Source organism: Melospiza melodia, chromosome 5 (genome assembly GCF_035770615.1).
Source record: "Melospiza melodia melodia isolate bMelMel2 chromosome 5, bMelMel2.pri, whole genome shotgun sequence".
Taxonomy (NCBI): Eukaryota; Metazoa; Chordata; class Aves; order Passeriformes; family Passerellidae; genus Melospiza; species Melospiza melodia.
In genome coordinates, this window is record NC_086198.1 from 156,540 (window position 1) to 179,140 (window position 22,601).

The following is a 22,601-nucleotide window of genomic DNA, read 5'->3' on the forward strand; positions in this document are numbered from 1 at the left end:
AAAAAGGAAAGTGCTTTTTTAAAAATAACATGCATTTGATTTTAAGTATCTGTCAAAACACCCTAATAGAATTTTTAAGCCTATAATTAAAAAAATACAGAAAAAATTCCTTTCATTTTCACTACTCTCTTTCTTCACAGAAAACACTAAGAAGTCAAGTGCTTAATACCACGAAAAAGGCTTTGAAAACAATATGCAACACATGTATCAGATAATTTTTGGTGAATAAAGAGTAACTCTTTGATGTCTAGAGCCTGCCATTGCTTATTGTCTAATGAACTCATTTCATGCATACAAACATTTAACTTTTTTTGCATACATTTAATCTCAGACAAACATAACTTGGTTGAATTTAACTCATGTATGAAATATTTTTATTCTTTGATCAACCATTCCTCCATAGTTATGGCAAGCAGCATGTACAACAAGGTAATTCAATTTCAGTGTATCTACTTAATTTAAAAAGTCCCATTTCTTTTTTATTTTCTGTTTCAGAACACAAAAAACATCCACAACAATGCCACCAAATACTTTAAAATGGTATAGTTACTTGAGCTTACAAGTGAAGATTATTACAGTTTTATTATATGTTAATAAATCTTAATTATTAATCTCTGTGTTAAATGCATCTCCTGGATTTAGAACTGGATAGGATTATAGTTCAAATGTTAGCTCTATATGCATTTGTTAGGCTCTACAAAATAATATTGTCTGTGTGTTTCATTAAATGTGCTGTGCTAAAACAGTAAATATAAACTTGGCCTCTTGTCTGCCACACTGATTTTAGAGTAAACTTTGTCTGTTAAAGAATATAGCTCATTTTTAATATGACAGCTATAAGCCTTACTATAATGAAGGATCAGCCTCATTATGCCAGACACAACAAAATATACTCTAAAATGATACTATGATAGAGTCCGATTTGACAGGGAAATACAAGGGCATAAAGAGGTAAATAGGAAAAAGGTCATAGACAAGGTGATTAATATGAATACATTTCTAAAAATGAGAAACCTCTGTACATCTTTCTCCTTTTATTGACTCAATCCTTGGCAGTCAACAGGATGCAATGAAAGTGCAAAGCATAACTTGCATAGAAGCTCCTTGGACAGACATATAGCAGCTGCTCAAGATTCCTAAGAGCTGAGCCTCCTCAGCAGCCTTCTGCTTCAGAGACTGCTGCGGCCAATGGCCCAGAGTGCTGGGCAGCCTGCAGAGGGGCCTTGGCAGGCTGGAGTGATGACCGAGAGAAACGCTCTGAAATCCAGCAAAGCGCAGGGTCCTGCACCTGGGGAGGAGTGACCCCATGCACAAGGCTGGGATTGACCTGCTGGAAAGCAGCTGCAAAGGGAAGGACCTGGGGTTCTGGTGGACAACAAACTGTCCACGAGCCAGCGGTGTGCCCATGGGGATGAGAAGGCCAAAGGTGTCCTGGGGGCAATTAGGGAGGACATTGCCAGCAGGCTGAGGGAGGTGACCCTGCCCCTCTACTCAGCCCTGGTGAGGCCACATCAGGAGTGCTGTGCCCAGCTCTGGGCTCCTCAGGGCAAGAGAGACATGGAGCTCCTGGAGCAGGTCCAGTGGAGGGCAACAAAGATGAGTGAGGCATTGGAGCATCTCTCTTGTGAGGAAAGGCTGAGGGAGCTGGGCCTGTTCAACTTCAATGACAGACATCTGGGAGGGGACCTCATCAATATCTATGATATCTGCACAAAGGGTCTCAGAGAATGGATCCAGGATCTTCTTTGTGGTGCCAAGCAACAGGTTAAGAGGCAATGGGCAGAAACTCTTTCACAGAAAATTACACCTAAATATCAGAAGGAACCTTACTGTGTGGGTGAATGAACACCGTAGCAGACTGCACAGAAAAGTTGTGGATTCTCCCTCACTGGAGATACTCAGGAACCATCTGGACACAATCCCATGTGCTCTAGAATGATCCTGCTGGAGCAGGGAAGAGGAACCAGATGGCCCATTGTGGTCCTCTTCCAACTTGACCCATTATGTGATTCTGGATGGTCAAAACTATTACAGTTAGTTGTTAGGCTGATGTGTGGACACCATCAAACAGACCTTTCAGTTTGCTGTCTTTACACAGTTATGTGTTTCAGGTCCAACTTGAACATTTTTATGTCTAGTAAAATAAAGTATCTACAGAATTCAAAATTGATTTGTACTTTTGCATTACACTCTTATTTGAAAAAGCTGTAGTGAACTAGCAGTCATTGTGTTAAATTTCCAGACAAGAAATGATCTTTTTCTTCTTCTGTGAACCAGTGGATTCAGCTGTAGCCTGGAGCTTCACATTTCACGTTCCTTGTAAATGATTGCTGCTTTAAATCATTGGTTATGGTTTATTTATAGAATAATACATAGTTCACAACTAAATGCCAAGTTATAATTGAATCAAAGGATTCTGCTGATGCCTTGGCTCACAAGGGTGCAGCTCAAGAGCTTTAGAAAGGGCAGCAGAATCTGAATCTAAATTACAGCCGCCAGTATTCAGTCTGGGATCACACACTATGATGCGTAATAGGGCTAAAAGGATTATTATAAGACTGCAGTAAATAAAAGGAAAATGTATCAAACAGCAGAATTCAGGATGCTTGCAGAGGCATTCAGTTTGTGATGTGGGAGGCTAAAGATTATACTGCATAGAAATAAAGCTAGAGGAAAAGTATTTCATAAACACATTTATGTTCTTAAAAATATTCTGAAGTTATTAAATAAAAGGAAAATCTATTTTTCATAGTCAGTAAATGCATAATGCTCTGTAACATGGCTATAACTAGTTGATTTCAGGTGCCACATTTTCTGTCATAATAGGGCAATAACTTTGCTAGAGAAAGAAAATTTGAATTCACATATCTTTGATGAGTTTTTGAAAAAGCTTTCAAACATTAAAAAATTAAATGTCACTAACTAGAATAAAAATGGTACAAAAACCTTTGCATGTCTTTCTAGTACAAATTGTCTTATTGTGAAAATGGTTCACAGATCTAATTCACAAAGACTACACTTTATTTGTGGAGGAAACCTGACTTATAAGGCATTCAATTCTTAAGCTAAAATGATTATTTTTAATCTAGATACTTTGTCATTTTAGAATGTGGTTTCTTAAAAATGAATAATGATAAAACCTTTAAGCATTTTTTTGTACTGTCTGCTAATGTGGTTTATCTGTTGGGCTGTAAGCAGGAAAAGCAACCAATATTTTGTTGTGTAGATATTTAATCCATCAGATGTTTACCCCGGTTCCTCACACCAGGCTGCAATTAGTCCAGCAATTCCCTAACGGGGCCATAGTAACTTTGCACAACAGCTAATGCTCTGGTGCCTGGCGTATGCCTTCCTAAGTGTTTCTGCATTTTCCTCTAAACCACTCCAGTGGAAGAGCTTAAACAGTGGATTGTAGAGGCATTGGTCAGACTGCAGAATAGAATTTCTCTGTGGATTTTTGCTACAGTTCATTTCAGATCTTATTGAAAGACTTTGAACTTTGTCAGATGTATATTTATTAAACACTTCATTGGGAAGATTGGATAAAGGTTGGTAATTTGTTTTCTGATAATTTTCAATCTAACATCTTTGTAGGAAATCACAGATGTGCATAGTCTTATCACAGAGAAAATAGTAATTTTCAATAAGAAGGTCAGAAAAGTCAGCTTTTCACTAGCATTTTTTTACTACAAAACATTTAATACTGAATTGAATTCCAGTTCTGAATAAAACATAATATAGGCATTATATTTTTTCTTGGATTTCCATTGTCAAAGTACAACTGAGGTCATAGGACATTGTTTCCAAAACTACTTTTCCAATAAGATATAGTAAATACTTAAGAAAAATGAGAAGTCATGCAATTAAATCGCAATGTTAATCTAGAAAAAAAAATCTGACGGATCCATAGATAAAATATTTGCATGAAGAGGTGTAGGATGCAAAACAAAGAGAATATAGAAACAAGCATTGCCTAAAGAATAATGGGAGAGTAAGGAATGGTAACAGTCTTTCTGTTGGCTTCTCTTTTTTTAACTTTAATTTTAATTGAAGTTTTACTTTTCCCCTCTGGCAATATCACAAAGGGAAAGAACAAAGAAATACATTCTATTTGTAAAATTTATGCTAATAAATTTAGGAAACACAGTAGATTTGGCCAGGTAGGGACTCATGAAAGGGAAACAAGACAGGTTACAGGAAGCTCTAGACTCAAAAAAACTGACAGAAGGGACAATGATGAGGTAGGACAATATTTGCTATTAAAAGAGGATTCGATTTTTTTACTTCTATCTCAGCAATGTTAGGAAACAGTAAGAGAGGCGGTAAGTAAAGAGGAGAGACTGGGGAAAGAGCTGATTTTGGAGAAACTCAAAAATAAGGTGGGGCATGTGGTATGTAAATATTTGAGACTCTGAATTAGGAAAACATAATGCTTTAATTATGCTGTACAGATACTTGCATCAATAAAAAAATGTTACCAAAATATGATTTTGATGCCATATTGGCCAAAATGTTCCTGTCTGCACTGTAATGCAGCGTGTGCATTCCAGGGAACTATCTGCCACAGATGTGAATGTTGGTTTTGTTTGGTTTTGTCTATGTTGGATAGTATGTAAAATGTGTAGAAACATTTGGTAGAGAATACAAAACACAAACACAAAAGGCAAAAAATTTCTAAAGAGCTTCATTCACAGTGAAATATTTACATTATGAACTTCCAAAAGTGCTGTACTGTAGCAAACCCCTCTGAGAACAATTTGAAAATCTATCAATTTCTCCAAAGTGCTTAGAAGAAATCTGAGAGCTCTCGATAGCCTTCAACAAGATCTTTGCTTTTTTTTTTTTTTTTAATGTTATATCATTTTATGGTCTAAAGATGAAAGGACTCCCATACCAGCAATCTTTCATGCATTTCTGAAATGTATAGATTACAGTCCCAACAAGTGACCCAATTTTGAATCATTTGCATGGAAGTACTCTGTGTCTCTTACAGAGGTAGTAAAAGATGAAGGAGTTAAACCACAGGTAGAGCCAATTTGATAAACCTCTTATTCATGGTTTAATGATGCATTAATCTAAATTAATCCAAACTTCTCTGTTTTATTTTGACAGATTAATCCAAGTTATTTTTTACCAGTATCATGTAACCAACTCTGTTTCCGTGGAAGATTTTTCTTTGATTCTTAATTTACAAGTAATTCTGATCTGTATCAACTAAGTTTATTTTCAGTGTGAATGAAACTTACAGATTCAAATATTTGTAAAATAGGAGATAAGTACTGATAGTTGAACAAGCTAAACCAAAATTACTTTAACAAAGGCAAATGCAGAATACTTTACATGTCGTTTACCTTGCTGCTGGATAAACCCTCCTCACATTGTTTGTGTTATGCTGGGCAGAGCTGTAGAACATTTCCCTGCTGGCTGAACTTACCTCCCCTTCTGTGGACTGCAAGTGCAGCTCTTTCCTACAGGTTGCCTTTAAGTCTCCTGCAGCTGCGTTGACTTGCACTCCTCTGGGTGCTTCCATCACCAAAGATCTAGTAGGAGATTCAAGTCTAAAGGACAAAAACAATCACTGAGAAAAAAATGCACTGAATTTGACCACCAAAAACTCCCCAGCCTCAAAACCCACCATGCACGTAGATATTAACATATTTTTAAAGGTAACAAAGGAACACCAGATTATATGTGTGATTCTATGACTGCCTTTTATGACACAGAGAACGAAAAATGTTAAGCATTTAAGAATATACTAATATAAACTTAACTGCTTAGTGATGCTTTCTGACACTAGCACTTAATGCATCCAACTGTACTAATACTGAAATATAGGTACTTGAGAATCTGCACATCTCTGTTAATGCTTCTGTAATGAGAGTTTAATATGAAAATCTTCTTAGTGACTGATGACAAATGTTTAACGAAATAAAAGAAAACAAAACCTTTAAATATTTTAAATGATGTGAAACTGGTTAAAATTACTTTGCCTTGACAGACTCATTCATGTATTGGGTATGTTTAGCAGCTTCATGTACGGAGAGAAGAAAAGAAAATCTGTTATGTTGCTATTATTTGGGGGGGTATTGTATGGCTTTTCTGTAGTCCAAAATACTCAATATGTTCATATAACCCCGTTATAATAGGGTAAAGACACATAACTTGGTATCTTTACTCAAAGCGATTCTTGTTCTACTGTCAGTCTTTCTGCTTCTCACTCCTCTATGCTCAAGATCCTCCATCAACCTTAATGCAGGGCTATGGTACTTTCCTAGCTGTGCTTTCTCACAGTATTGCAGAGATTGCTCTTGAAAGGGAAGTACTAATGCAAGGATTTTGTAGAAAACATGCTCACATGCTGAATAGGGAAAATGACAGGATGAAAACTGTACTGAACTAGGAAACAATTCAGATTCTGATTGTGTTCAGTTGTAGAATTATTGTATAGCACATAAGGGAGGGAGACAAAATTTTTAATCTGTTTATAACGTAGTAATATAATGACAGGACCCAGTTCCACTTTACCTGAACAAAGGCTTTTTGTAAGATGAAATATGTTAATAATAAGAACGTCTAGACTGAGTAGCTTGAAGAAAATGCTGTATTTTCCTCTTCAGCAAAGTGGTCATAGCTATCCAAGAATATAATGAAGTATTAGATATATAATGAATTTGGCGCAGAAAAGCCAGATAAATTTTGTCAAGCAATGGAACAAGAGAATTTCAAAGTATTTTAACTATTGCATTTTTTAAGTACAGAGAACAGCACCGTATTACCATTTTAAAACCAAGGTGCCACATTTAGATGCAAAGAAAGTCGCTGAGATAGTGCCTGTGAAACATTTCTGTTTGTTGCATGTCACTGACTGAACAGGAAAAGGAAAAAAAAAGAAATGGAAAAAAAAAAACAAAAGGAAAAGAAAATAAAAACAAAAAAAAAAGAGAGAAAAAAATTTATTCAGCAAACAAAATGGACCTATTAAAAGCAGGTATCCAGATAGAGAAAAACACAAGTTTAGATAGTGATATGAAAAAAAAAAATTACATGGGATGCATAATAGAAAAATATCAATGTCTGCTACTGCTAGGGTGTTTTCTTTCTTTTTTTTGATGCTTTGTAGGGAGAAGTTGATAGAAGGTTCTGCAGTTCTTTGTACTGGGGAAGAATCTAAATATCATGAATTATTTTATGACATACACAAGTGCTTTTCAGGTGCTGATTTGTGAACTTCTGATGGCTACAGCATGGCAGAAAAAGTACTTCCAAAATATTTTTTAAATTATGTAAATTATGAAGTTTAGCAATTAGGTTTCTGAAAGTACTCCATTGCCTTAATGAAGTTTTACCTTGAACTTAAAAGGAAACTGAATGGTATAAATGTTAAATGATTTTATTCTTCGATTCCATATTGTACAGCAGCTTATCATTGTGATTTATAATCTACTTTACAGGAATATTAACATTTATTTCTCCATGGTTTCACATGACATTTCATAATCATAAAGACAAAAGTGTTTTTAGCTACATTTATTGCATTGAATTCATGTGTCTTAGCCAGGCCAAAAATATTTCCAGTTTCATGACACCCAAATCCCTCAGACCTAACTAAAACTTTTCAGCAGGAGGACAATTAAAATCTGTTTTGGAACATCCATCAAGAAACTATGGCTTTCTTTGAAGAATAAACTTTTGTCAGTGTATAGCTTAGAGTTGTTTTGTCTAGTTTCATCGCAGTTTTTCATGAAGTACATTAGCATAAATAACTTCATGTTTGTCTAAAAAGAATATATTTGGATTATTATTTTCTCAACTTGAAAAGCTGATAATTACAACCTTCTCCACACCACATAGAAGAAAATTTTTAGACAATAGAGATTCTTAGCGGTCTTTGGAAATCAAATAATCTGGTAGAAATGTCAAGGAGTTACTAATGATCATCAAGACAGATTTTAAACCAACACCCATCCATTAGTAAAACTGAATGCCTAAATCTGTTTTACAGTTCTTATTTACTTTTCTTATTGTTATTCTCTGCCTGATCTGCATCTGAAAAGAGACTGCAGTATGCTGCTGCAAATGCAAAAGTCTATACACGTAGATTATTTCCTCAATGTTTTGAGATAAATTAGGTTTGATATGCAGCTTCTTTATAATAATTTTTCTTTGCCATATTTCTGATACTTTTAACATCAACTATAAACTCATTGTAACACTCCACATTGTAATGCTCATCCCTCCAAGAAAAAGTGTATTATTATAGTAGCATATGGAGAATTTGCTTCCTTTCAGATTTACTGATGGCCTGGTACAGTGGCATTTACGTCTATGAGTGAATCATATTCATAAAATTAAGTTTTCTTTCCCAAACAACAAACTGGTCTGATGGAGAAGGTAACTACTGCTATTATTAGACAGAAACTACAGAACTGTAGGAAATACAAAAAGGCTTTTTAAAAGAGTTTTTAAATAGTATAATTGGTCAATTTGCTATATGTGATGAAGCAAGATGATCTATCCATAGCAGATAAGGGCTTTTTCTTCTTAATTACCAGTGGTTAATTTGTGAAAAATGATAAATTTCATAAGATCAAAGCCATAGGAATTTGAGCTGAAATAATGAAAGAACTATTGCTAGAAAAGGGAAACTTTTAAAATATCTTGAATATGTTCCTTTGAAGGTATTAAAATATTTCTCATCAGAAATGCAGAAATATTTTTTCTTCATTTTGTATTTTCTGTTTACAAGCTGACCTAGATTGTATTAGACAAAAATAATTTAAAATAAGAACCAAAATAAAAGGTTTCTTTCTGGGTTTTAAGCAATATTTTAGATTTATTTCTTGCATATCCCTCATACTCACATGGGATATAATTTATCTATGTTATTTTTTTTTCTGTTGGCTCATGGAAAGTATTTCTTAAAATAGAAGGAAACAGAAGATTCCCCTGTGCAGAAGCAAATAATTTATTTGCTTTCTGTCTATTTAACCCCTATATCCAACCCATGCTACTTAGTAAAACAACTGATATAAACCTCTACCCATACCTTATTGCTTATACTATTTACAAGGTTATACATGCACCTTTTACAATATATATATATATATAAAAGTAACTAAAAATATTTTTATACATTTACATGTATCAAAAGATGCACTTCAAGATGCATATGAATCATTGCCATAATATTTATATTTCTTGAAGCTGTTGTATTCTGATGCTTTAAAATTATTATTATTATTATTATTATTATTATTATTATTATTATTATTATTATTATTATTAATAATAATAATAATAATAATAATAATAATAATAATAATAATAGTAATAATGTAGCACGGGTAGATTTGAAGGCCTCAACATTCTTAATATATTTTACTGATCATCATATTTTCTTTGTTAAGAAGCAAAATTCTCATACTTTCATGGGAAACTTACTTTTATATATGTTAAAACCTAATCTTGGGCATGATTTGTCTCTAGTTTTTTGACAACACACACCACTCTTAAGTAACAGAGAGTTAGATAAGTGTTTCCTGAAATTAGTTTTGGCCTGAACCAATAAATATTAGCCTTTTTTTCTCCCAATTTCCAATTGTGCAACTCATGGATGATAAAATTAAACAAAGAGGAAACTTTCATGACCTAAATCAAAATAGAATGGCATTCAGTACCGCATTTCCATGTGTTATATCCATGCTCTGCATGTCACTGACTTTGGCATGTGTCAGCATGCCCTTATTATAGCTTCTAAAATTCTCACTAACCTACAAATTCACTGGGCTCAAAGATGAGTTCTAATTGCCCTGTACATGCCAGAGATTTAAATTCAGTAGGTCTGCATTGTCATAGCAACACCTGAAACCACTGAATATTTTAATGTTATTTGGCATAGATGATAATTCAGAAAAACAATTCCCCACATAGGGAAGTAAAGAATCTCTTCTGAGAGTATAAAAAAATATATATTTCTTACTGAGGAGAAATAAAAAGAAACAAAAGGTCATTGAGGAGTTTTTCAGAAGTGGTGTTAAAGGAATAGAAAGAGTTCTAGAAGAAGTATCAAGGAAAAGTGAGAAAGGCTGGAAAAAGCAAATATTTACAAAAGTTTGACTAAATAAGCAGGTGATAAGACTAAGGTTAAAGAGAACTTAATGCATGATTTTTTGCTAGCAAGGATGAAGGCATAGCCAGAATAGCTAAAGACAAGAAAGCTATCCAAATCACATGTAATATTAAGATGAAAACAAACCAAAAACATAAGTGGCATCTCAGGTAGTAAAAAATCCTGCAGTCATAAGTCAACTAAAATGCAAACCTTTGAAATTAGTAGAAATGTAAGGTTTAGAACATGAGCTTTTATTTCTCAGAGAAATACCAAAACATTTCCAGGCTGTGAGAAAAAGTTCTGGATATGAGACAATCCAAAATAGTTGCTTAAGGAAAGGTATGAGAAAAGGATTTTTCATAGTCCTGACAACTTAGAGCTAACCCATTCTACCCTAAATGTTTCCCTTTGCATTATCTTCCTTATTTTTATTCTGGCTTGAATCCCTTTCCTTACATGCCCTGCCTTTCTGCTAAACATTCTTACATGAAGTTTGTCTTTACAGAAATAGCTGCATTACCTGAGTTGTCTTTCAGAATATATTTCCTTAAAACAGAAATCCTTCTTGTCAGAAAGAGATTGAAGCAACATGCCCACAGAAAATGCTCAAGTGCTTGTCAAGAGTTAGATCTGAAGATAAAGTGCTTGGAAGAGTCCGAAGAGTCTCACTTTTGAAAACCATTAGTTTCCTATGATTAGGAAGTAACAGTCCAGACCACTTGTAATTGTCTAATTATATTTTCTATATTGTTTCTCTAAGGGGTCTTAAACTGATATAAACAGATCTATTTTAGCTGAGGCAAACTGTGACACGGCTTGTTCCACATTTTGAGAAAACAGCATCTCATGGAAAATTATTCTGCTGAAAATCCTGACAGATCTGCTTCAAACTCTGCAGATTAAGCATAGCAGATACCTTGGAACAGATTTTCCAATGGCCCATTTTTGGATTATATTCAAAAATTCCAAGAAAATAAAAAAAATCGGTCAATCACAAAAAAAATCAGAAAAGGTTTGGTGAGTTTGGGTATTCTGGAGCCATGTGTATTCAAATGGGTAAAGCAGGAATTACTAGTAGTGTGAGCTGATCTTAGATGGGCACCAGCTTTCAGAAGACACAGAGAAACCTAAAGGTCTTCCACCTTGTATGAAACTGCCTAACTGCTTCAGGAACTCTCAAATTTAAGAAGCCTTGTTTTCTTGTGAAAGTGGTTAAACAGTATCACTGAAAATGGAGATATTCCCAGAAGGGAAAAGGAACAGCTGGAGTGAGGAAAAAATCTCCGTGGAGAAATTTAGTATAAGGACAGAATGGGGAAACTAAAGATTGCTCAAATGGAAAAAAAAAAAAGTAGTCCATCTTAGTAATGCATTAATAAGACTGTTCACTTAGAATCAAAAGAAAGATATGAAATGAAAATGTTATGTATATTAGAGAAGCATTACTTCATGACATATTGTACAACTTTTATGGACTATAAGTCGTTTAACAAATCATATTTCATCAGAAAAACTACAGCAAAATGCAGGTATGATGGTATGGTGAAACAAGACGGTATTTAGAGTCCAAAGCATGTCAGAAATGAGTTCTGGTATCTCTAATATCGCCTAGGCATGGAGCATAGTTGCTCCATTTAAAAAGGCAGTAAAAATTTCTATCCATAGTGTCTGTGAGAATGAAAAACTTGAACAAACTGTGGGCTGTTGTGCCTAGCCCTAAGATGGACCTATGTTAAATTCAAATTAATTAAGCGGCAGCTTGGATCTGGAAGCAGCGCAAAAGCAAGCACAGTTGAAACAAGCCTTGCAGGAGGCAAGGGCACAGAGGAGGGCACCTACTGAAACCTTCCCCATCTCCCTCTGACACTCTGAGCACTCACTGGCTCTGCCTGCTGTTAGATGCGATGCAGCTCCATGTAAACAAAGATCCTCGTCTGCCTTCACAATAACTGCAGCGTGAAGTTGCCATGTGTTTCATTAACCCAGCACTGGGCAAATGCTTTCTACTGCTACAAGCTTTAGATGGCTTTTCAAATGAGACTGATTGGGTAATATATTTACTCTCATAACCCTGTGTAGGCCGAGACAGCTGTGCTTGGAGCCCATCTGTGGGTTCCTGAAGGCATGAGATGGCATAATCATAAAGCAAATATAATCAAAAGCCCAGCAGAAACGGGCCTGTAGGTGCTGGTGACAGCAGCTGAACATGAGCCAGCTGTGCTCACGTGGCCAGGAAAGCCAGTGGATCCTGGCCCGTGTCAGCAATAGTGTGGCCAGCAGGAGCAGGGCAGGGATTGTCCGTCCCCCTGTGCTCAGCACTGGCGAGGCCACAGTTTGAATTCTGTGTCCAGTTCTGGGCCCCTCACTACAAGAAGGACATTGAGGGGCTGGAGCGAGTCCAGGAAAGACAATGGAGCTGGGGAAGGGTCTACAGTGTGAGACAGGGGAGTGCTGAGGGAGCTGGGCTACTTCAGCCTGGACAAAAGGAGGCTCCAGTATCCTTAATTAAGCATATGAAACTCAATGGATTTTTCTATCTCTTGTGATAGTAATATTTTTATCCTTCATATCTTGGTTCCTGCTAGAGCCGCTTCCCTTTCCATTGTCAAATATAATCATCATCACTGAACACTAAAGCAAATTATTCTTTCAATTTAAGAGCCATACCCAGATTCATTTGTTTCTACTCTGTCCTGTCTACATAGTAATTAGAACCTTTCATTACTGGCTTTCTTCTCTGTTTACTTCAATATTTAAAAAAAATTATATATATACACACATATGTACACAAACACACACATATATAAATGTATATAATGCATATTTAAAAAGTATGCATTATATACATATATATATATATGTATATATATAAGAGAAGAGCACGTGTTTTTAAAAGAGAAGCTTAAATGTTGGAAGTTTTTCAAATTTTACTACATCCATACCTATTTTTGTATGAACATGTATGTTAAAAAAAAATCATATTTTCAACAGCTACTGATAAGACTAAGCAAACAATATCCATGTCAATATCCATGCCCAAACAATGAAATAACTAATACAAACTATGAAAAATAAAATAGTCATTATTTCTATTTTGTTAAAAAAGGGTACTGAAAGTAACTAGAATTTGGCATCATTAAAACAGCATAGGAAGGGAGATGGGTCCTTTTACTCTGCTGCATCTAGTTTTTTATTAGGTTTTGTTTACTATTTGATTTTTGGCTCAAAAGAGATGACAGAGTAATGGAGATTTTGTCACTCTCAACATGCTCAGATGACTAAAAAGTTAAGGTCAAAATTTGATGTGTTTTCTGGCTCCAGGCTTTTACAAAATATAATATTCTGACCTATTAGTAAACCATCGCTTAAATGTCACAAAAGGCGTCTCTTACAAACCATCAGACAACTCTGAATGAACCAGACCTCCTCTGCAAGACAGGAATATTTTTAATTCTTAGCAGAGGTAAAGTAGAATCCAACTATCTTGCACGGTTCCTTGCCACTTGATCAATTTTCATCTCATTATTCCCAGCATTAGCTTGCAGGATTAACTGATTGGGATGTGCGAGGCATGACATAGAATAGAAATTTTTTTTTTAAATTTGAACTTGTAGTTATCTCCAGAGGACAACAAAAAATAATTCATCCACTTATTAAGGATGATACTGAGGGCAAAGTTATCTGCATTTAACTACTGTCAGTCTATTTTGTGCATGGATATTGCCTATTAGTGCACCCTATTTTAATGCACTATTTGCCTAAAACCAGTATTTGGGGAATATATTGGCAGTTTAGTTTTCCTAACTGTGTTCCTGTGAAAAACAGTAGTGAGAGAAACAAGAAGATTAAATTATTAAGATATAATTCATTTTCCAGATTCTAATGCATGATTCTTTTATGCTACTTATCCCAACTAATGAAAGTCATCTTTAATTAGTTTTTGGGATTTGACACAAAAGCTCTCACAAAGGATTGTATAACAGCACTGCCTGAAAGCAAAACCTTTCTAGCAATTATTTGAAAATGCAAGAAAGGAGAAAGATGTGACTCAAATGGTTGGACACATAGGAATTAATTACATTAGTACTCAAGTTTATTTTCACACAACACACTTTTAATAGTAAATATTAAGGGATCTTCTCTGTATGAAGACCTTAAAATCTGGCTATAGGGCTAAGAGTGTCTGAGGCAAGGTTCAGATATGTGGAGCTAATGTGAATCTGACAATATTTTTGTCTACCTGCCCATGATGGATTAAACTGAAATCCCAGGAATTACTATGGTCCTTGTGGGTATCAAATTCTTAGATGAAATTTTCTATTTATCCTTCATTCAGAATAATCAAGGTGGTCATTCTTCCATTTTTTTAAATCAATCATTTTACATACACAAGTCTATGAGTAGCTTTCCAGCATATTTCCTCTTTTATTTGGGAGAAAAGAGAAAAAAAGTCTGAGGTTTGTTAATTGACCACAAATGCATATTCCAACATGAAAAATATGGGGTGATTTATACTTTAATTAATGATCTAATATACATTCCATTATCTTTCAGCCCTGTATACAATAATTCTCATAGTCTACTATATTTGCACCAATGCACTGCAATTTGCTGTCAAATTGCATTCACTTTTGTCCATTGAAAAAAATGAATAATTTTTATTCAGCAAACTTTCTACACTCCCATTCCTTATTATTAAGTTTAACCAAAGACACAGAGATGCAGCACCTGGAACAATACTTTAGGTGATTTTAGGACTGCCATTATTGGACACCTTAGGTAAGTTTATTCTAAAACATTAAAAAGTAATAGGACCAGCCCTATGAAATGTCCTAATAGTAATTCTCATAATTTTTAAATTACTAAATTGACTTGAGAGTTTTAAAAAGGAATATGACAAGAATCCAACTAATATAGAGGAGCACATGTGTACAAAAACTTGCAGAACATAATATGAACTGAATATATTAAGAATAAATCACTTACAAGTAAGTTAAAGTTACCTGACCCAACTCCAAGGGTGTCTGTTTCTTCACTTTTTTGAATAAGAGGTATGGGTTAAAATAATTATTAATGAGAGGTCAGAAATCTGAATGCCAAATGCTTACTAATTTAAGTCCGTCTTGGAAAAATGAACTGAAGTTACAGCAGAGTTGAAATCATTAAGTAACAATAGAAATCATGGCAATGAATAAAGACAAAAGACAGGAGGGGTGAATGACCCATGCGTGAATTTCAGAAGCAATATGAGGTGATTTTAACCTTACTTAAATTAATCCTGAAGACAGAGGACTATCTGTTTTACCATACATTTTCACTCATTATTTAATGATTAGAAAGAAGTAGAGGAAGCAAAATTACTGGTCCCCTGAAAAAAAAAAGCTTCTTATGTTCCTTTGATTTCTGCTGAACTTCCTCTGATTAGAGATCATATCACCTTGGTGATTGTCACTAATAAATGCCTTTACCATCATTTTCCACAAAGGACTGACGGGAGCCATGGAAGGGGACAAGATTTTTAAGACAGAAATCCAGAGAGTGGTATCCTCTGAAAGAACCCAAAGCTATACATTACTTTAAAATGTTTGGTGTAAATGGTCAAAAACAATCATTTACTTCACACACTCCATGTATAATGGTCAAATCTCGCCAATGATTTCTGCAATATTGATATTGGTCAGTGCCTTTGCAAATGTAAGGCTGAGCATTTAACCATTCCTTTCTGCAGCAATCAATCAGAAACACTTCTGGGCAGGTAAAGAGATACTTATATAATGTTCAAAAATCAGTAGGATTTGGTCAAAGCCTATACTGTTTCTCACCAGTTCTGCTGGGAGGAACATGAGGAAGGACCTTTGATTTTCTGTGATTGTCATTATGAATCGCATCTATATAAATCACAGATTAGTACTTAGCAGTGCACATACATGCACTTCAAAAACAAAGCTTTCATTTTACACTTTTCCAAGTTTTCTTTTCTACAGATTCCCTAGTAAATTTTAAATTTAATCTTTTACTATCTACTTATTTCTCCACTTTGACTATATACAGAAAAATTTTACATTTAGAAATGTAGCCTCACTTGGTAATGAATTTTTAAAAAGTGTATGTGTTGGTATTAAAATGTCCAACAACCCAGAAACATTGCTAAATGGAAAAATTTGTGGACAGTTTACTTAACTTGGCCTACATATTCTGTAACAGCTTATAAAAAATCAAACTGGTCTGATGCTATTGAACAATGCTACACACACTGGACCTTACAAGCACCTGAAAATTCCCATCTCTAGGGAAAATATATTTCTCATGAATGCCACTATGGGAGGCAGGTCATATATAAAAAGCACTATATTTTACATTTCATGCAATGGGAGTTTGTGGGGGTCTTTTGACTAGTTAACAAAATGGAGTCTATAGGGTTTTTGTATCTATGAGTCATTAAATAGGCAATATATATATTACTATACAGATACTGTTCTTTTAATCCAGACTTAATTTTTTTGGAGAATATTTGATTTTAAAGCAACTTTTTGAACAACACCTACTTGAGGTCTTGGGAAGGTTCTGCTCTGATATGGGGTGTCTCCACAGAGTGCCCAAACACTGCCCCTTCCGTGCCTAAAATACATAAATAAAATAAAGTAAAATTACTTTGGAAAATAAAAACACATTGAAATATATAACCACAAATTTACACTATTAGGAAAAAATATCTGATAAAATTTTAATAGTGAACTTTATTAATAATTTTAAATTTTTCTTCATATTTACATTTTCATTTCTATATAAAAATCTGAACCAACATCCTGTGAAGCTCTGGATTTCTGCTTTTATTTCTGTTCTCTTTGCCATTACTGTAACATACTGATGAATTGTTATGAGTGTGTTAGAATTACTGCTGCATTCATACATTTCAGTGTGTTGTTTTATTTATGCTAAGGAGGCCACAAAGCAGCAGGACAATCAACCAGATTTTTTAAATATCTGTACTATAGTATTTTTACTGTATTGGAATTAGCATGCAATTGATAAATTATAATCAGATATTTAGATAAGTGTTTTTGTGCACCCTGTAGAAGTTCATCATATGCAAGTACATAGTATGTATTTATAAAGTTTTCAAATTCTTCCAAATATTTCTGAATACGTGCAAAAATTAAAATCCGTGACGAATCCTTATGTGTATTTCCACAACGCCAAAACAGGGATATGTGGATGTAATAAATTTTGGTGCCTATTAGACCAAAATGCAACAAAAATACTAGCAACTCAAATTATTGAAAGTTTTTTTATTTTTCAGATACTAGAAATAAAATGAAGCTATAATATTAATTCCTTATGAGGTTGTTAAAAGGTTTCTATTTGATATTAGCACTAGTGATTATAACCTATTATGAGTTCCTGTTCCTGCTTTTTATTAATGTTCTGGTTTTCTCTCAAAAAAGTAAATTACATAGATGAATATATTTGAACCTGGAATTAGGTAAGTTTTATTGCAGTTTTAAATGGAAATTCTGCAGCTGTGAGTGGAAGTGTGAATGTGGAACAGTAATTTTGTCACTTAATATTCTCACCTTCAAGTCCGCATAGCTGTGAAGCTATGCTTTTAATTTAGCAACAAAATGGAAGCAGGTGTATTTCAAACCAATTAACTGCAGTGACTGCAAGCCACCAATGGCTGGGTTAGCAAACATGAGCCTATTTGTTATGTGAACTAACCACGGCAAAGACAGCCTTTTCTGCAGGAAAGGATGAGATACTAAAGCATAGAGTAATATGGGAAAGTTGGCTGAAATATGCGTCTTTTGCCAAAGACTCAGATGCTTTTTTCAGGCAAGAACCACAAGAGATGTGCCACATACCTTGCAGATGCTGTAGGAAGAGGGTTTATGGCAGTAATTTACTGCTAGATCTACCACTCCATTTTCAAGGTGGGACTGAGCGGGTCACAGAGCAATTTATCAGTGCCAGTCTCAGCAGTTCCTTCTGCATCACCAAGGAGCAGCATGCAGGACTCAGACTATGACCACAATTCAGATTACTTGGCAAATGTTGCAACAGTCCAGCTCTGCTGTGAGTCTTGTGGCAAAACCTTCATCTTGTCTTTGCTCTTTTACTGTTTGTGAGTCAGGAGAGACTCAAAAATCACACTCTCATCACTGCTGCAATACAACTACCATAAATTCATCTTTCACATGCCTATCATAAATTCAGACTTTTAAGATTTAAGCTCTTTCCACTGCCTTGCTACATAACAATGCATGTCTAGCTCAAACTAACAAAGCAGGGTTTAGTGCTGCATCAAAATTCAGTGCGGTCAGCTGCCAGAGAAATCTGTTATTCACATCCTCTTCAGGATTATATACATTACATTCAGGCATTTTCAGAACAGAAAACTAAATCTTGGGCACCATGGCAGTCATGCCTAGGAAACAAACTGTCATACAATTTGAAAGTCATCATGAAATTAGTTATTTTGCTTTATCATTTGTAAGTTAAAAACACAGAAAAATATATTTCCTTTCTCCAACTATCAACAAAAGCTCATACTAGTTTCAGAGACAGTTTCAGAGACAATAAGAAAATCTTTTTTATTTTGTCTTTTCTTCAGATAAACTGTAAGAGGTATTTCTCTATGTTATCCACTTAATAAACTGTCATGATGCTTACCACTCCAGCCTTTCAGCTTACACTGAAGAGAACGTGACTGGGAAAACCTCTATTCTTTTATTCTCACACCTTCCAAAGGAATATACTTTTAGATTTAATCTTCCTTGTCCTTTAGACTCCCTCTGGCCTCTAGATATCACTGTAAGTAAAATATTCTGGTTTTTCCAGCACAATATTCCCTCTGCTCCTTTTCCTGTTTTACATTAAAATTCCATTTAGTATCTATATAATTTTTTGCATTAATTTTTTGTCTAAATGGAATTGTTCTGAGTTAGTGTTAGATTTACTGTCAAGAAGAAAAAAAAAGAGGGTGTTTTCATTAAAACTTCAAATTCAGAAATTCTAATTGTCTTTTCCTTTCTTTGTAAATCTAAATATAAACCAGGGAGAAAAGGCCAAGAATGACAGTGACAAGTAAAAAAATTGCAACTCTAAAAAGCCTGAAAACAGTTCTGACAGCTAAAACATGAAACAAACTTGTTGATAGATACTCTTTCTGCACAATATGCTTTATCTATTTTCCCTGCTCTACACCGAGAGTGTAAAAACAGATTTAAAAAGTAGTCCATCAATTGGTAATGCTGCTAGGATAAAAATACCAAAAATAATACAATTGGCTTGCTTGATATGAAAATAAATACTTTTTAAAAAACTATCTCCCTTTGATGTCTGATGAGAAGAGACTTTCAGATCCAACTACCAATCTCACCTCATGCTTTCAACCAGAAATTGGGACAGGAATTTTTCAACTGAACCTAGCATTTGTCTACTTCCAGCATCTTGCTTTGATGAACTTGGAAGCATCTGGGGTCATAGTACAATATTCAAGTACTTTTAAAATTTTCCATGCTGCTGTTATCTAGATCTCTGATCAACGCAACACACTTTGCAGACAGTGATATAGATAAAGGACAGGAAAATACCCTTTTACATCATAAGTAGTGTAACTTGCTGTCATTTCTATCACACTTTATGAATCAAATTGCTTTAGAATGATGATACTTAAGGGAAAGTTCTCTACTTGACCCAAATGACATTTTGACATTTGTAAAGTGATAAGTCTGCCTGTAAGGACTGGAAGGCATTTGTTTGTACATGATTATGCATGTGTGTCTGTGAATATGTGTGCTCTAATCTACTCTCTAGCAGTGCTTTTCTAGCATACTCACAAAATAAGGTTCAAATGTTTTACAAATCTGACCGCTTCAATAAAAATCAAGGTATATGCTAAAGAACAGTTACCATAAAACTGAATTCTAATGCTTCCTAAGTATGAAGAGGTAGATAATCATATCCCACTATACCCATTACGATATTAGTATTGTCAGGATCAGCACAAGTGCTCTTCAGGTACTAAACCAGTAAAATTTATATTCAGCTCTTTATATTCAGTTCAGTTTAACAATGACTGTAACATATGACATCAGGAAGCATGGACACGCAGGTTTAGTGTGAGTTTCTGAAAAGCATGATGAGTTTCTAAAAAGAGAGGATCCTTCCTCTGACTGCTTTACCTTGCTAAGCTCATTCATTCTATCCTTTCTCATAATAAAGTGTGCTTATTTAAGCAGCTTTCTCACCTTCCCCTCACTGTAGCAAATTTCAGTCAAAAGTGAAGTTGACAATACATCCCAAAAGCAATTAACCTACATGCAAATGTATGTAGTGATCTCTGGCTTTTTTGTCATGCTACCCACATTTCATTCTAACCAATGTGTTATAGCTTAAAAAAAAAACCCTAAGGAATATAAATAAAACTACAATGAAGAGGACTGTATCTAATATGTTAGTAAAAACTAAAATTATAAAGAAAAAAATTTACTGAATTTATCTTGGATGACTTGTGACTAGACATAAAAAGGAACTATTTGAGGTCTGCTAAGGCTTATTCCTCTCTGATCATTAAGTTCAAAACCAAATCAAGTTCAAAAACCAGTTAATCTTCAGCAGATGATATAATAAGCTCTAAAGTAAAAAATGAAGGAAATTCCACATTCCATATAGACAAATTATTTCCCTAATCCTCTATTCTTTCATTTAAAAGATTTGTGTATATTTGGTTGATTAATTGGCGTGAGGTATTTTGTGGGGCTTTTGGCGGTTTTATTTTGTTGGTTGGGGGTGGTTGTTTTGTTTTGTTTGGGTGTTATTTTTGGATTTGGGTTTTTAACTGAGAGATAGCATCCCTTGTTTTACAACACACTGTTTCTCAGGGCCTCAAGACTGATATGAAATTGTCTTTGAGATGTTTTTTCTTGAAGCTGCACAGCACCAACTTCTTGCTTCCTCAGAAATAATTTTTCTGGACAACTAATCAGTCCCATGGCTGTTGGTTCTATCCAGTTTACTGAACAATGGTGCACCAAACAGGACTAAACTCTTTGAAGAGGACCGTGCCAGTGTGAAAAAGGTGAGAAGATCTTCAGGGCCTACTCCTGTTTACACATTCTAGCTTCATATTTGATTTTGACCTTTGATCAAAATGCTTTCTAAATCTTTTTTTGGGGGTACCTTTAAGTATTACTTAGGATTATTTTGAGGTTTGAAAATTGACCGCTAGAAGTCAATTTGATTTTGTTTTGCTGTTGTCTTTCCCTATAACTTTGGAGCAGGGGATGTTTTAGTTTGAAATAATTTTAAGACTTCTTTTCAGCTTCACGTTCTCAGCAACACTTCTCACATTACTTTTTCAACACTGTGTCATCCTTAAAATCTGTATATTTTTTTTGTACAATCTTGATATTTTCTTTTTTTTTCCTTAATGGATGTTGGTCTCCGAAGTTAAAAGTCTTTTGAAGTTAAAAGAAACAAGAGGGCCCCAAATATTCCAAAATGTTGTCACCAGGCCCTATGCATTAGATAATTCATTTTCTTTATCAAAAACCTAATTTGTTTATTTTTTTTTGTTCGGTGGTCAACATTACCACATAGGTTATTTGCCCTTTCTTCAATACCCATGAAGTACAAATAATAATTTATTTTGTATCTCAGAGTAGTTATATAGCTTTTAGATGCATCCATCTCTGCCTGGATATTGAGGTATTTTTCTTCATTCTATTTCTGTGAGATAATTTTTACCACAGATAATTTCATGTCTTTCATAGATTATGTGTTGATTTTTACCACCTCTTACTTTTCTACAGCCAGAATAATGGCTTACTATGTTTGTGTCTTGGTGTGCTGAATTTAATGCTGGCAGACACTGTGAAATTTAAACTCATCATTAGCCACAATGAGGATAGGAATTTAAATTCACAATGTAGGCTGAAAGCTGCAGGCCATTTCTTTTTTTTTTTTTTTTTTTGTTTAAATATTTTTTTTCTGGAGTTGCTTTTTGTGTGCAAAATTATTCCTAGCTTATAGGAGTCTGCTATGAATAAGATTTGAAATGTATTGCAGAGGAGACATTATTGGAATCAATGTTTTTCACAGCTTTACCCGCATACCTGCTTTATAAACTAAACTAGGGAAAACAGTGAAGTGCAAGGTGTTACTGGTGGTGAGCTAACTTTTCCTCTGAGTAAGGCTTTGAATCAAACTGTGACTGCCACAAACAGCCCTCAAACCTTCATGTGAGGCTTTCTGCTACTTTCCACCTAAATTTAGAGTTGATTCATGTAAGTTTGTAAAGGATGATGTATGTCATGGCAAATGCTTCTATAATCTCACCATGCAGTTTGTGATTACTAAATAAATTAGCTTGTGCGGAAAGTTGGGATAAAAATTTGCTTAAGGTTCAATAAAAAGAAAAATGCCATTTTAGCAGGGCTTTCTAACATAAGTCAGAGAAAATGCAGCGCACTTCTGACATGCATTACAT

At 34.5% G+C, this 22,601-nt stretch overlaps 1 protein-coding gene across 2 annotated transcripts in view; it reads right to left on the minus strand.

Moving 5' to 3' along the window:
* The window catches only part of SGCZ (sarcoglycan zeta), a 377,337-nt gene that overhangs the window by 6,851 nt on the left and 347,885 nt on the right, over positions 1–22,601 (minus strand). For both annotated transcript variants that reach the window (XM_063155945.1, XM_063155946.1), the window contains exons 6-7: positions 16,657–16,729; positions 5,435–5,558 (exon numbers count right to left, since the gene is read on the minus strand). In XM_063155945.1, coding sequence (XP_063012015.1) covers positions 5,435–5,558; positions 16,657–16,729 — 197 coding nt within the window. The remainder of the gene's footprint in view (positions 1–5,434; positions 5,559–16,656; positions 16,730–22,601) is intronic.